The following is a 16186-nucleotide window of genomic DNA, read 5'->3' as shown; positions in this document are numbered from 1 at the left end:
GTAAATTCGCAATATGTTTTTGGTTAAGTATACACGCCAGCGCCCTCTGTGACTTTATTTTAAATATTCACAATTAAGTGTGTTAGGCTCAATAGATGGAGTTAGTATGCACGAAATAAACCTTATTAATTAAAATTACGACTAATACAATGATATAATGAGTAGCTAGGGATTTTTGAAACTTTAGTTTACATTGTAAAGAAATCTTTGGCTTTCTTAATACTAGAAATCAATTTACATATTTTAAATGAGCATGATTATACCTAAACTTAAATTAAACATGAAATAAGGATCTGTCGCCTACACAACTCGTTTATTAGAGATCGTGTAGACGTACCGCTTTTCATAAACAAACATTCGAGCCATTTGCTATACGCATCTATAACTATTAAGTATACCCGCTGCTCAAACGACATGTAGTCGATATGTATCCTATGCCAAGCGGCCGAAGGGCGAGGCCAAGGCGCGGGCGCGGCGCGAGGAGGGGATGGTCGCGCAGCCACACAAACTGCACATGATCCTATCCATTGTTCGATATCGGAATCAATTTTTGGCCACCACAATTTACTACGCGCGATACTCTTTGTTTTTACTATACCTAAATGACCAGAATGCAAGTCCTGTAATATCTGATTACGATACGGCGTTGGAATAACTACCCGATGGCCACGGAACAAGCAACCGTTATCTACTTCCAAGTCAGCTTTGCAATTAAAAAAAGGCATAACTGAACTGCAAGTGATTTTTCGTGGCCATCCGTGGCTCATATACTTAATCACAGTTTGCAACACTGGATCAGCTTCGGTAGCATTCCTTAAGTCATCAAATGTTACTGGTGCCACATTTGCGTCTAAAAATTTTAGAAAAGATATTTCTCCCTCTTCCTCTTCATCATCACATTCCGGCAGCGGCGCGCGAGAGAAATAATCCGCTACTATATTTTTCGAGCCACTTATGTATTGTACGTCGTAATTATAGGCCGACAGTATAATCGCGTAACGCTGAAGTCGAGACGCCGCCATTACGGATATCCCAACCTTTTTACCAAAAATTGATAATAAAGGTCGATGGTCCGTTTTTAAAATAAATGGCTCCTGTCTACCATATAAATACTGGTGGAAGCGCTTTACTCCAAATATTAAGGCAGTAGCTTCCTTCTGAATTTGGCTGTAATTTCGCTCACTAGCCGTTAACGATCGCGAGGCAAAAGCAAGTGGACGTTCCGCTCCCGTTTGGGGATCACGCTGACTCAGCACGGCGCCAAGACCAGGCCCAGCATCTACCGATAACACTAGCTGTGCCGCGGGGTCAAAATGACCCAGTACCCGATCAGAACACAATTCTTTTTTTACGCTTTCAAAAGCCTCTTGCTGTCGGGAACCCCACTCCCATTTAGCCCCGTTGCGCAATAATTCGTGGAGAGGGCTCAACATGCCTGACGCGTTAGGTACGAAACCGCGGTAATAATTGACCATACCTAAAAATCGCTGGACGTCTAAAATATTTGCCGGTTTAGGGGCATTTAAAATAGCCTCGGTTTTCTTGGGGCATGCACGTAGACCATTTTTATCTATTACAAAACCGAGATATGTTACACTATTTTTAAAAAAGTCACATTTACTTTTTTGCAATCGTAACCCCGAGTCATAAAAACCTTTTTAAAACCTCCCGTAATCGCGATAAATGTAATTCATCAGTAGGTCCTGTTACGCATACGTCATCGAGCCAACAGCTGACTCCTTCTATACCTACTAGGAGTGTCTCCATTGTGCGCTGGAAAATAGCCGGCGCGTTAGCTAGTCCATATACGAGCCTCGTATACTTATATAACCCTTTTGATGTATTTATAGTAGTGAGCTCTTGTGAGTCGTCTGATAAAACGAATTGATTATATGCGTTACTAAGGTCGAGTTTCGTATAACGATTACCGCCACCGAGCCGCGCAAACACCTCTTCGATGCGGGGCATAGGGTACCTATCTATTATCATATCTTTATTGAGCGTTACGGAAAAATCACCCGCTATCTTAATTTTACCGTTGTCCTTCAAAACGGGCACTATAGGTGTCGCATATTTAGAAAAATTTACGGGTACCAATATACCTAAACCAACAAGCCTATCAATTTCTTCCTCTACCCTATTTTTAATAGCAAAAGGAACTGTACGAGGTTTAAAGAATTTAGGTGTAACATTATCTTTTAATTTTAATTCTACTTGAAATTTGTTAAATTTTCCTAAGTCTTCATTAAAAAGGCTCGAATATTCGCTCAGCAACCGCGGTAGCTCACTTCGAAACGATTCCGAACTAACAAAATTAATTTTTTGTTCATCAATAGCAAAATACATGTTAAACTTGGTCATAAAGTCACGGCCCAATAGACCTAACCGACTACCATCCTCCATTACATAAATATCGATGTCATGTGTTTTTTTTAAATATGTTATTTTTGTAGTGAAATAGCCTAATGGCGCGACTTGATGACCATTGTAGAAACACATTCTCATATCGCATTTTTTTAATTTACAGTCCGAAAAGGTTTTATAATATAATTTATCACTTATCACACTCGGCCCTGAACCACAATCAAGTTCCATTGTTAAGTTTTTACCGTTAAGGTCCACTTCCAATAATATTGGTGCATTATTAACGTACCTTAAATTAAATAGCTCGCACTCCTTGCAACCTTCAGCACTCTGAGAGACCTCAGCTGATCCATCAAGGTCAGCTTGAATGCAGTTAACACGACACTGTTTCGCCTTCTCAGCGCTGCACACCTTTTTTAAGTGCCCTTTTTGTCCACACACCTGGCAGCGGTAGTTCTTGTATTTACATTTACTTGCGTCGTGGCTCTTAAGCCCGCACACGGAGCAGCGTCGAGAGTCGGAGGACCCCCCGGTACCAGGGCGACTAGTACCAACCCGGTACATCGGCTCCTGCTTCACTTGCACGACGGCAGCAGGAACAGACGTAGTACGTGCGCTTCTAGCATACGCAGCCTTCTGGGCCACTTCCACGGCCTTCGCGAACGTCAACGTGGCAGCATCCTGCTCGAACAGCCGGTCGCGCTCTGGGCCTACGCTCAGCCCCAGCACGAATCTGTCCCTAAGCAGCTCATCCAAGGGGGCTCCAAACTCGCAGCGTACAGCAAGTTCACTTATTCGAGCCGCCCATTGTTCGATGTTTTCTGCAACGTCACGCGTCGCCTCGTAAAATTTCGCCCGTTCGACGAAAATACAACGTTTTGGCGCTAATTGTTTATCTAACGCAGCTACTAGCTCCTCGAACTTAGAATCCTCGACCTTCTTCGGATGCACTAAGTTCCTTACCAGTCGGTATGTCTCGTCACTTAAATGAGTTAAAAGCAAAGCACACTTATTGTCCTCGGTCACCTTATTTAACTTAACATATTGCACTAATCTGCTTTTAAAAATCTCCCATTCCTGGGAATTGTGGTCAAACGCGGTTAAACTTCCGAGGATATTTGACATGATTTAACACTTTCGCGCGAGCACCCCACTTCACCAATAGTACTTAGAGTGACACATTATTTTCCCATACAAAATAAACTGACGTTAATATACGTACTGCTTTTAACTTGTGAAACGATCATTTAAAACGTGACACAAACGTTCAGTAACGTCTACGGCTACAAACGTTCAGCCATATGTCACCAATTTTTGCTTATAAATAAGGAAACAACGTCTGATCACGTCAACGTCTATTAACGTTCCGTCACATTTGAGGAAAACATAATTTATGCTTGAGTGACAACGTTTAATAACGTCAACGTCTATAAACGTTCCGTCGTATGCCATCGATATATGTACATATATACGTACCCAACGTTGTATGACGTTAACGTTTATAAACGTTGCGTCGTATGAGAGCATGTATACGTTTATATTTGTGTGACCAACGTGTAACGTCGTTAACGTTTAAAAACGTTCCGTCACATATTACTAACGTATTTGTTTGCACAGGGTTACAACGTCTTATGACTTGGACGTTTATGTACGTTCCGGCCCATCATATTCATGTTTCAAAAGTACATTCAACAACAACGTTATTATACGGCAATTATAACGAGACATTTGACGACTGTAGCCCACTGCAAACATCTAAATAATCGTAGGAAAAAAAGGAAATAAACTGTATACTCTTGTGTTATTATTAATATTTATTATAGTAAATCAAAGACCGATAACATACATTGAAAAACATAAAAAAAAAATTAAATTACTTCCACTTACAACAAAATTATTGCCCACCTATGGTGTGTTTCCTAATCAGTCTAAATTATAGGTACTTTGTTGTTTTATTTACTCGAAATTATACTTAGTCATCATAATTCTAGAACAATTAATCAGTCTTTAATACAATGGCATATTTGTTTTCACTCTTTTAGTGTGTTTTCTATACGTTAATCAATCTAAATTATACCCTGTTGATTTATTTACTCGAAATTATGCTTAAAGTTTTGATAACTCTGCAAGCAACTAATCAGTTTTAAGAACAATGGCATATTTATTTTGATACATAAATATCTGCCGTAGAATTAACTAACTATCCAAGAAACTAAAGTATGTCCTGAAACAAAGAACTTATTGACATTTAGTAAATAATTACTTAGGTATAGCATAAATCAATCTGAACTACACCCTGAAAACTTGAAACATTCAAGAGTAATCGTAACATTAATCAGTCCCAGAAGCAACAGCAATGTTATTTTGATTATAACATGCTTGAAAAATTAGGATTGGTTGTGCCATTCTTCAAAACATATAGCGCACAGGGCTGGCTTTTCCTCACATCCCTTACACCTCAGGCAAGTCTCCCTTCTAATTTTCTTCTTAGTACACATTCTGCATTTCATGTAGTTGGATGTCTTCTTAGAGTTAGCTCTGACTGGAATTTTTTCAGGCCAGTGACTAAGGTTTCCTGTATTTACAGTACCCACAGATGCCACAAATTCTGTTCTTTCTTTTAACCGATTATCGTACTTGTTGTGTTTCATTAGTATCTCGGGCTTAATGTTTGGAGTTAGGTTTATTAGTTGCCTTATCAAATCTTCCCGGTACGTCACGAATTCGTATTTCTTGCTGTTGTTCTTGCAATATTTTCTGTATATGAAGAAGCTGTTCCATACTGCAAGATCCAATACGTGAAAGAATACCTTTCTGTACCATCTCAAGGTCTTTCTTGGTGAAGAATAGTAAGATACCATTTGATCTGCGCGGTCAATACCCGACATAAACTGATTGTATTGAGACACTTCCTCTGGCTTCATGCGACTCACACCATATCTATTTGACACCTCTATTAGTTTGGGATGATTACAAGTAGTTATCATTAGTACAGGCCTTTTATCAACCCATTTAGAGACATACACATTGTTTTTACGTGTCCAAACATGTTGGTTTTTCTTTAGTTTCTTTTGGGTAACCTCTTTTGGGTTGTCTTTCCGGTTGCTGCGTAAAGTTCCAGTTGTATGCGTTTCTAAATCTAAAAGCTTTTGCGATAATGTCACAGAATTATAGTAATTATCCATATATAAATGATGCCCTTTCAATAAATACGGATCCATCAGTCGCATGACAATTTTTTCAGTCTTTTTCCCTTTTTCTACTTCTTCATCATTTCCTGCATACATGAAAATATTGAGGACGAAACCATCAGAAGTAGTCAACTCGTAGAACTTTATCCCATAACGCGCCTTCTTAGACTTAATATACTGCCGAAATGATAAACGCCCGCGAAACCAAAGTAACGATTCATCCAAAGAGAGTTCTTTAGTAGGCTTGTAGCAATCACGGAAATTCTTAGTAATAGCATCTATGAATCTTACGATTTTTTCTTTTCCTGGTGCGTTTAACTCAGATACACACAGGCATCGCAATATTTGTTCGAATCTGCGCCCAGACATGATATACCCAAAAATCGGATGATAGTATAGGGGATCGCTGTAGGTGAAAAGTTTTCGTTTTTTAGGGACATTAATATGACCCATAAGAAGACATAGCCCCAAAAATTCCTGTATTTCTTTGCGGTCGGTGTCTTTATATCTATAACGACGCGAGTTTCTAGTTGTAGGCCTGTTTGCAGCGCAGAGAGCTCTTCCATATTCGTTTGTTCTTGCTACTATGAAGTCCACAATGTGCGTAGGAAATAATTTATCAAAAACGTCTTTAACTGAAGCGTTTGGTCCTAAATCAAATTGAACACCTGCAGAAATAGTGTCGAAATCAAAAGTAGGTATTTCCGCAGTTGTATTTTCCCAAACATCGTCTCTAGGAGGAGTTCTGCGCCTTGGACCTCGTCTACTTGTTGAAGGGTTACTTCGAGTACGGTTGCGAGAGACATGTGTTGATAACGGAGGAGTAGAAGGTTCATCAGGCGATGGGTCACTCCTTACTCCCCTGGAACCAGGAAGCGTTGCCGTGCCTGGTGCGTTGCCCTCATTGCCCATGACATTAGGAAGCGGTGTTGGGTTTTCTTCTATCTCCACGAGCTCAGGAGTTGGCGGTCCGTGAGATGACATATTACCGTTCATTCCTTCAAGATTAAGAGGAAGCGATGCGATAGAGGACGGGTTGATCTCTATCTCCTCGGGACCGGGAGGCGGTGAGGCGTTCGGCGGTGGATTGCCCTCTATTTGCTCGAGAACTTGAGGTGGTGCGGCGTTCGGGCGATCGGGAGAGGGTGGAGCATGTTGTGACGGGTTGCCCTCCATTTCATCTAAATCAGGAGGTTGTAATTCGTGCGGTGATGGGTCTCTCTCTAGCTCCACGGGGTCAGGAGGTGGCGTCGCTGGTGGAGATACATTACCGTCTATCGCTACAGGAGGCGGCGAAGGGTGCGGTGGTAAGCTATCCTCCACCTCCGGCGAGGCAAGAGGATTGCCCTCCATTGCCACGGGATCGGGAACTGGCGATGTCTCAAGTGTGTCCAATATGTAATTATGCATAGAATCTATTGAAATCGTATCAGCAGTATCCGTATCTACGCTTGAATTGCGTCTCGGTGGTTGTGATTGTTGTTTTTTCACCCGAGAGCGAGACCGTACTAGTTTACGTGAGGAATTTTTACGTTTACGAATTTCAAAAATACTCTCACAACTTGAGGAGTCCTCTTCATAATTGTCTGAAGTTGAAGCAATAACACTTACGGAACTGTCGCTAGCGTTATGCTGCTCATCGACTGGATCGTAGTCCTTATCAGACCCAAACTCTCCATCGTCCTCATATGGGTCTGCTGATGACTCCCGTGACGAAGATGATTCAAACACCTTCATAAATTTCTTGTGTTTTTTCTTATTCATCTACGAATAAAACGATTAAATTACTTTGATATACGTAGAAGATAACACTTACTATCCGTAACATAACTTTTGATTACAAACTTACACTCAAAATCAATTAAAAATGTACTTACTTTGACACAGAACCGCCGTTGCGAATATAAAATCTCGGCCGCTGCAAAACTGCACGCGCGTTACCCTTTTCGCGTGCGCAGGTGAACTGAATGTACCGCGGGGATAGGAGTGGGCGACGTCCATTGACGTTGTATGTGTGCGTGAGAACACTTGCATATGTGTGAGTGAGCCCTACAGAAAATATAAAAATATCGACTTTGCGTGGCGCTAGGGATTTCAAATTGAGCCGTGTTGTGACGCAATGACGTAGCTATAGGAGTAAAGTAAGGGCAGCCGACGTTTACAAACGTTGTACCCTTATTATGCATTGTTGTGAAGACGTGTTTAGACGTTGTGTCGAGCTACATTGGTCAATTTTTGACGTCCAATGACGGTGCTCGCGCGAAAGTGTTAAAAACATATTAAATTATAATCACACACACGCGGTAAACGTCCGTTCGTCGCCAGTGAGAAGTACTTGGGGTGCGAAATGACCAACAACCGGTATGTAACGAAGCTAGTTTATTCCTGACTGGTGGGGGCGGCGCGGGCGCATACACCTCACTTACATACAAACACATAAACACTCGGGTGAATACCGTCTAGAATGTGGAGTAAGGCAGGGCGGGCTGTCCTCCCCTAGGTTGTTTAACCTATATGTGAACCAGCTTATGGATGAGCTCAACAATGCCTATGTCGGATGCTCCGTGGATGGCAAATCCATAAATAACATCAGTTATGCTGATGATATGGTGTTGTTGAGCCCATCCATGAGTGCACTTCAAGAGTTGCTGGATATCTGTGAGAGGTACTCGGTGAGACATGGGCTAAGGTACAATGGAAAAAAGAGTGAGGTACTTGTTTTCAAAGCAGGAAGAAAATTCTATAAAACAGTACCTCCTGTGACCTTGGGCGGGGAACCACTCAGGGTCACTAAAAAGTTCAAATACCTTGGTCACTGGGTCACCGAGGACCTAAAAGATGACCTCGACATAGAGAGGGAGCGTAGAGCGTTGGCCGTTCGCGGAAATATGCTGGCGCGCAGGTTTGCCAGGTGTAACAAAGACGTGAAAAGGACGCTTTTCAAAGCTTTTTGCCAATCTTTTTACACCTGCAGCCTGTGGGCCGGCTATACTCAGCGAGCGTACAATGCTCTACGAATACAATATAACAACGTTTTCAGGATGCTAATGGGGCTGCCACGTCACTGTAGTGCGTCCGGAATGTTCGCGGAGGCGCACACAGATGACTTTTATGCAATTATACGCAACAGATCGGCGTCACTTATGCAGAGACTGTGTGGCAGTACCAATGGCATCCTGAAAACGTTGGCAGGTAAGATGGATGCACCACTGCTCATGCACTGGAATGGACTGCATGTGGCAGCCACAGATGCTGAGAAGTGGTGCATTTAGGTTGCCTAGTTATATTTATTTTTTAGTATGTAGATAGGTTTATTATTAATATTTTGTAATTAATGTAACTAACCTTAATTAATTTTAAGATTTGTTGTACCTACTAACAATATTATGGATCTCTGGATTTGAAATAAATAATTGAATTGAATTGAATTGAATTGAATTGAATTAAACAAACAAAAACATAGACAAACGCTGTTTTGGATATCCGACTCGTCATGATGAGCACTTGGAAGAGCAGTACCCAAGATAGAGCTGATGCTGAACCTTGGCTGTACCTAGTAGAACTCAGGTTTGATGCAACATAGACACACGCTGTTTTGGACATCCGACTCGTCATGATGAGCACTTGGGAGATCAGTACCCAAGATAGAGCTGATGCTGAATCCTGGCAGTACCTAGTGGAACTCAGGTTTGTTGCAACATAGGCACACGCTGTTTTGGTCATCCGACTCGTCTTGATGAGCACTTAGGAGAGTAGTACCCAAGATAAAGCTGATGCTGAACCCTGGCTGTACCTAGTGGAGCTCGGGTTTTATACAACATAGGCACACGCTGTTTTGGTCATGCAACTCGTCTTGATGAATACTTAGGAAAGTATTACTCAAGAAAGAGCTGATGCTGAATCCTGGCTGTACCTAGTGGAACTCAGGTTTGGTGCAACACAGGCACACGCTGTTTTAGTCACTCGACACGTTTTGATGAGCAATTGGAAGAGCAGTACCCAAGATAGAGCTGATGCTGAACCTTGGCTGTACCTAGTGGAACTCAGGTTTGATGCAACATAGACAAACGCTGTTTTGGATATCCGACTCGTCATGATGAGCACTTGGAAGAGCAGTACCCAAGATAGAGCTGATGCTGAACCCTGGCAGTACCTGGTGGAACTCAGGTTTGTTGCAACATAGGCACACGCTGTTTTGGTCATCCGACTCGTCTTTATGAGCACTTAGGAGATTAGTACCCAAGATAGAGCTGATGCTGAACCCTGGCTGTACCGGCTGCGCGTGCGTGCGTGCGTGCGTGCGTGCGTGCGTGCGTGCGTGCGTGCGTGCGTGCGTGCGTGCGTGCGTGCGTGCTTGCGTGCGTGCGTGCGAGCGTGCGTGCGTGCGTGCGTTTGCGTGTGCGTTTGCGTGTGCGTGTGCGTGTGCGTGTGCGTGTGCGTGTGCGTGTGCGTGTGCGTGTGCGTGTGCGTGTGCGTGTGCGTGTGCGTGTGCGTGTGCGTGTGCGTGTGCGTGTGCGTGTGCGTGTGCGTGTGCGTGTGCGTGTGCGTGTGCGTGTGCGTGTGCGTGTGCGTGTGCGTGTGCGTGTGCGTGTGCGTGTGCGTGTGCGTGTGCGTGTGCGTGTGCGTGTGCGTGTGCGTGTGCGTGTGCGTGTGCGTGTGCGTGTGCGTGTGCGTGTGCGTGTGCGTGTGCGTGTGCGTGTGCGTGTGCGTGTGCGTGTGCGTGTGCGTGTGCGTGTGCGTGTGCGTGTGCGTGTGCGTGTGCGTGTGCGTGTGCGTGTGCGTGTGCGTGTGCGTGTGCGTGTGCGTGTGCGTGTGCGTGTGTGTGTGTGTGCGTGTTTATGTGCGGAGCAGCGTGATTACCGTCAGTAATGCCGTCAGCAATGCCAAAACTGTCCATGTCACGCTTACATGAGTCCTTAAACCGTAGAGTTGGGCGCCCTACAGGTCTTTTTACGTCCGCTATCTGACCCAGCATTACTTGGCGTGGTAGTCTCCCAGGGTCCATGCGATGTATGTGACCGAGCCAACGAAGTCTTCTCTGCTTTAACATAGCAGTTAAGCTGCAGCAACGCGTTCTTGAGAGTACTAACTCGTTGCTAATTTTATCTTGCCAAGTAACTCCAAGTATAGTCCTCAGGCAGCGCATGTGGAAAGCGTTCAGCTTCCGTTCTTGTTTCGCGTATGTAGTCCATGTTTCTGATGCGTACAGCAATACACTTAGGACGCAGGTCTGGTATACAAGGACTTTGGTGTATGTAGTGAGCATACGGTTTCTCCATACGCGCGCGAAAAGCTTCCCAAAAACAGTTGATGCTCTGCCTATCCGAGTGTCTATCTCCTTGTCGTTAGATAGTGACTGGGTGGTGGTAGAGCCAAGATAGCAGAAATGGTCCACGACATCGAGCACAGCACCGTCGAGCATGATGTTCGGAGATTGGTTTACGCCTTGCACCATGATGACAGTCTTCCTGGTGTTTACGCTCACAGAGAACAGTCGACAGGCGTGACCAAATCGCGTCACCAACTCCTGAAGTTCGTTTTGAGAGTTTGCAACTAGTGCAGCATCATCCGCATATAGAAGTTCTCTAGCAGTTACGTCTAGACGCTTGTTTTTTGACCTTAGAAGACTAATATTGTACAGTTTTCCATCCTTTCTAGTATGCAGGTATACTCCGACATCGCACTCTTCAAAAGCAGTCAGAAGCAGAGCCGAGAAGAAGATATTAAAGAGGGTAGGGGCTAGCACACAGCCTTGTCTGACTCCACGGTTTACGCAGAAAGGCGCCGACTTCTCACCATCAAATATAACTGAGGCATTCATGCCATCATGGAAGGACCTGATAAGTGACAAAAGTTTGGGAGGACATCCAATTCCGCACAATACTTCATATAGACCTTCCCTACTCGCGGTATCGAATGCCTTGTTGAGATCTATAATCTAAAGGCCATATACAGCGGTACACGGTGTTCGCGAGATTTTTCCTGTAGTTGCCGAAGAGTAAATATCATGTCATTGGTCGAACGGCCAGCTCTGAACCCACACTGCGACTCAGGGTATATCTGAAAGGCTAAAGTGTTCAGTCTTCTCAGAACAACTTTTGCAAATGCCTTTCCTGCAATGCTTAGCAAGGATATGCCCCTGTAGTTATTACAGTCTCCTCTATCTCCTTTGCCTTTATATAGGGTAATGACATCGGCGTCTCTCATGTCCTGAGGAATAGTTTCCTCATCCCAACAGCGCTGTAAGAGAGTGTACAGGGGAGAAGAAACGCAACCGATTTTCACTAGCTCAGCAGGTACGTTATCAAGACCTGTACTTTTACCTAGTTTCAGACTCTGGAGAGCCTCGAGGAATTCTTCGCCTGTGGGGGGGTCGTCAAGCTCAGTCACTACGGATCGAGAGCTCAATTAGCGCTTATGAAATTGTATACGTGTGGATGATATTGGCAATTTGATTTTGTCGTCTGGACACGCTTTTAATGGACAAAGTAAAAGCTGTAACAGACAGGCGTACCGGACAGCAACCGGGGTCCGGTTAGTATATTTCTTTCTTGCTCTCACTTATAGCTGCGTTCTTAACGGACTTATTACGTACCCACTCGATCGAGGTCGCCGGAAAACGCTGGATGCGGGTCGCTTCCAACCGGTACGTGTGGAGGTCCATGGGGGAGGCCTATGTTCAGCAGTGGACGTCTTATGGCTGAGATGATGATGATGATGATGATGATGACTCGATCGAACATGAAACAAGCCTCGGATTGGATCAAAGTCGCGGTCCGGTACGTTTAGGTAGAAAAACTCCGCGAGCCCTTACAAAGCTCTGCTTTTTGCTAGTTTTATTTTGACATGTCTTACTTAACTTGTAATTGGAACTTAATATGAGTTCAATACAATTTTTAGGTGATTTGATGATTTCCACAACTCTAGGTTGATCAAGCCTATCGTTTGCGGGTACATCTGTCGCTAAGTCACCTTGATCGCAAGTTTGTTGCGCGCGCAGTTTCCGTGATTGAGCTCTGGTCATGACTGATACAACGTGTGTTCTAATATTTTTTAAATCTTCACTATTCATCGGTAAACGACTCAATGCGTCTGCAGCTGGGTCAATTTTGGAAGAGTTTATTTTTTCGACATTTGTATGGCAATTTTTTATTTTTGGAAAATCTGATTTATAATCATCGTTTTAGGAAGGGTTCTTAAGGCGCCAGGCGCCGTTTTTGGCCGTAAACTCTAACATTCTATAGTCTATATCTTCTTAACAGTTCAACAAAAAAATATATATGACTCTACGTTTTATGTAGAACATTTCTAATGTTTGACTTGTTCCCTGTGACTTATAGTTTTTTCCACAAAGGGAACATTACGACAGGCCGTTTTGCGAGTAACTTTGCTTATTTCTAGTTAACGGTTTATTCGATTAAAGTTATTTTTAAACTGGAATAATTGTTTTCACAGATACTACAAATGCAACGTAGAATAATGTTAATCACTAAATTTTTTTAAAAGAAATCGAATATTATTCAAAATTTCGTGCGTATGTAGCTCGAGAAAGGCGTGGCCGGCAGTCGTGTGCTAGCTTTGAGACGAGGAGGCTGTATCGCTCGTCGCTCCGTGCCTTCCTTGTATTCTGTATGCTTGTGCTGAGCCCAAGTGGAATAAAATTGAAGTTATGTTATTGTAGCCAGAGATTAAATAACTGCAGAATGTTGATTTGGTTGTGACGCGCTTTAGCGCGCGCAATACGGTGTTTCGCAGCCTATATTACGAATGTAATGACAATATTTCCACTTATGTTTGAGAAAACTTCATTTGAAATATAAAAACTATATTTTCTAACATGTGCGGACATGTTGCCATTAAAATTTAACGTTTTTAATGAAGTTCGATTCCTAAAAAATAATAATTAATTGATTAACATAGGCTATATTATATCATTTCCGTTGTTTATAGTTTGATTACATGTTTAAGGATTGTTAACTATTAAAATGATGTTAGTTTTTTCTAGGTTTGTAAAAAAACTTAGTATTAGATCGGCGCGTGGCAACATATTTTTTTATTTACGGAATAAGATAAAAATTAACTAGGTTAGTTTCGAATGCCTGCGAACGTGGTGCATAGCATAATCGTGGTATCTGACTGAACTACTATAAAACACCCGCAATATGTGTACCTATATTTATTTATTATGGAGGTAAAAACTGTCTGTATAAACGCATTATACGCCTCAATATTAATCTTTATCTGTCGTTTTGACTTCGGAATTTATTTGTAAGAAACGAATAAAACACAAATTAACTAATCGAGACTTGTGAAGTATAATGCATAGAGGAATATATTTGTATTATAATTTAATACCTCCAGCACCAGTATACCTATGCATGATCTACTCATACTCATACGATAAAATATCTGCAAACAAAAGATAGACAAATACGAGTATAGCGCCAACGCCAACTGCGCGCCTCTGGGCTTTATCTTATTCTTTGAACCTCGTGGCGGTGCAGCGATACAAAATTCACATACGATCGCAGCGAGCGGGGTAAGCGGGTGGTGCGGGTACAGAGCGCTTAGCTCCGCCCAGACGCTCAAGGGCATTGGGCCTACCTAGCGTCTTAAAAACAAAAAAAAATACTGTAGGAGTCACCACTCTACTTTATAAGTTGCCAAGATATGGACGTTTAAATATCGACATTTATATGGCACTATTTAGCCATTTGTAAGGTGCTTTTGACATCTTTATGGCATTTTTTCGACATTATATGGCAGTATCAAAATTTTTATAGCACTATTTATTATTTTTGTGGCATTTGTAAGACCCTGACGACACTTGTATTGCACCTTTTCGACATTTGTATGGCACTATGTCGACATTTGTATGCCACAATCGACATTTGTACGGTTAAAATAGCCATATAAATGTCGTCATACAAATGTCGCCAATAATATTTTTTTGCGAAATTTCCTACACAATACAACCGATTCACTTATTTATTTTACTAATATATTTTAATACTATATTTGCAACTATTATTATAAAATGGAAACCAATGTTAAGAGGACCATCTCCCCTGTGACGAAATAGCTTCTTGCTTCTTTTGTGGACTTAGTCGCCTCGTACGACACCCTATCCTATGCGAGGACATTGATTTGCAATCCATCTAGGAGAAGGATACTCCAAAATAAAACCCGGAATGGAGTTTCAGTAAGGCGCGAGTAGGGTCCAACCTGAAATATGCGGCAGATTCCTGCAGCCGACCTGTCTCCACACGTATTGGCTCGCCTTTCCTGTGGGATAAGACAGTGAAGCCGAGAGGGTAATTCAGGTGCTGGGCATCCCTGCGTTTCCTTAATTCCGTCCCAGGCGGTGTAATGTATGTTACACCATAAATTGTCTGCAATAGACGCAAAGGCCATTGATGATATTATAAAATACACATTTTTATTTCGACTGTGTACCATCATATTAAGCGTCCATACAAATGTCATTCTAGGCGTACTAAAATATATCGAAAGAGATTCTTACCTGTTTTTATATAAATTAAACTGTTTCCGCATCCACACTCGGTGGTAATCGACGCCCAACTAACCGCTTTTAGACAAAGAAGATTTTAGGGGGTATCTTTAAGTCATAACAAAACAACTGCCGCGCGGGACAACGATAAAAAGGCTTCCCTTGTTTTATTAAATAATAATGCATTAATTTATCCAAATGATTAAATCAACTCTCTAGAAAATGCTCTTTATGAAAATACAAAGTTAATAATAATACGTTACCTACATCCAAAGTTGTGATTTTTTTTATTGGGCTATGCCGCCACTGGGACATGCGAAAAAGTGGCAGATTTTGCCGTTTTTGGAACTTCAAATGCGATTTTGTCAGAAACAAATAATATTTAAGGTACAGTTGTACATTATTCTTAAAGCTTATAATACACTGAATGAAAATATACCAAACCAAACAAAACCAAATGCTAAACCAAATGGCATTTTTTGTACTGAAATTGTCCGAATGGGGTCACGAAACTAGTGTATTGTTTACTGTCTGGATGCATTTTGATTTGATGGTACCCTGCCGCTAAATCTAACTTCGTAAATACTTTGTCACCACTTAACCTATCCAACTGATCCTGAATAACCGGTAATGGGTAACGATCCTTTTTCGTGATTTTGTTTAGCTGACGGTAATCGACGCACATTCTGTATTCTCCTGACTTTTTCGCAACTAATATGACTGGGCTGGCGTATGGTGAGTTACTGGGTTCAATTACCTCTTTATCAATAAGATTTTGTACTATGTTGCGAACAACTTCTTGTTCCTTAAGAGACATTCTGTACGGCCTATGATAGAAAGGCACTTCTGTTGTTAGTTCGATCTTCATTTCTACGTTACATTCGCTAGAATTTGGGCCGGAATAATCGTCAAAACAATGGTTATATTTTTGTAATATACTCTCTAGGCGAGTAATATCTTGACTATCTAAATCCAAGTTGATTTGTTTACTTTCACTTGATTCATTTATTTGTGCTCGAGCTATGCAACGTTGTGAATACATTGTAAGTGGTTCGGATTGCAAATTAAGTACGTTAAGAAAACCTACATTGCAGCAAATTTCCGTTGTTTGTTCTGGAAT

The 16186-nt window shown here is 42.1% G+C and overlaps 2 protein-coding genes across 2 annotated transcripts; both read right to left on the bottom strand.

Annotated features, from left to right (window-relative positions):
* Positions 1-311: 311 nt before the first annotated feature.
* On the bottom strand, positions 312-4219 carry LOC134805762 (uncharacterized protein K02A2.6-like). Its single transcript, XM_063778992.1, has one exon. The coding sequence runs from the start codon at positions 3487-3489 to the stop codon at positions 1645-1647; it is 1845 nt and encodes a 614-aa protein (XP_063635062.1). The 5' UTR covers positions 3490-4219; the 3' UTR covers positions 312-1644.
* A 444-nt stretch (positions 4220-4663) lies between these two features.
* On the bottom strand, positions 4664-7836 carry LOC134805743 (piggyBac transposable element-derived protein 4-like). The gene has a single exon (XM_063778980.1). The coding sequence runs from the start codon at positions 7317-7319 to the stop codon at positions 4752-4754; it is 2568 nt and encodes an 855-aa protein (XP_063635050.1). The 5' UTR covers positions 7320-7836; the 3' UTR covers positions 4664-4751.
* Between the last annotated feature and the right edge of the window lie 8350 nt (positions 7837-16186).

Source organism: Cydia splendana, unplaced genomic scaffold, assembly GCF_910591565.1.
Source record: "Cydia splendana unplaced genomic scaffold, ilCydSple1.2 scaffold_57_ctg1, whole genome shotgun sequence".
In the NCBI taxonomy this organism is placed as follows: Eukaryota; Metazoa; Arthropoda; class Insecta; order Lepidoptera; family Tortricidae; genus Cydia; species Cydia splendana.
Note: the sequence above shows the minus strand (reverse complement) of the source record. Positions and strands in the feature narration are given on the sequence as shown.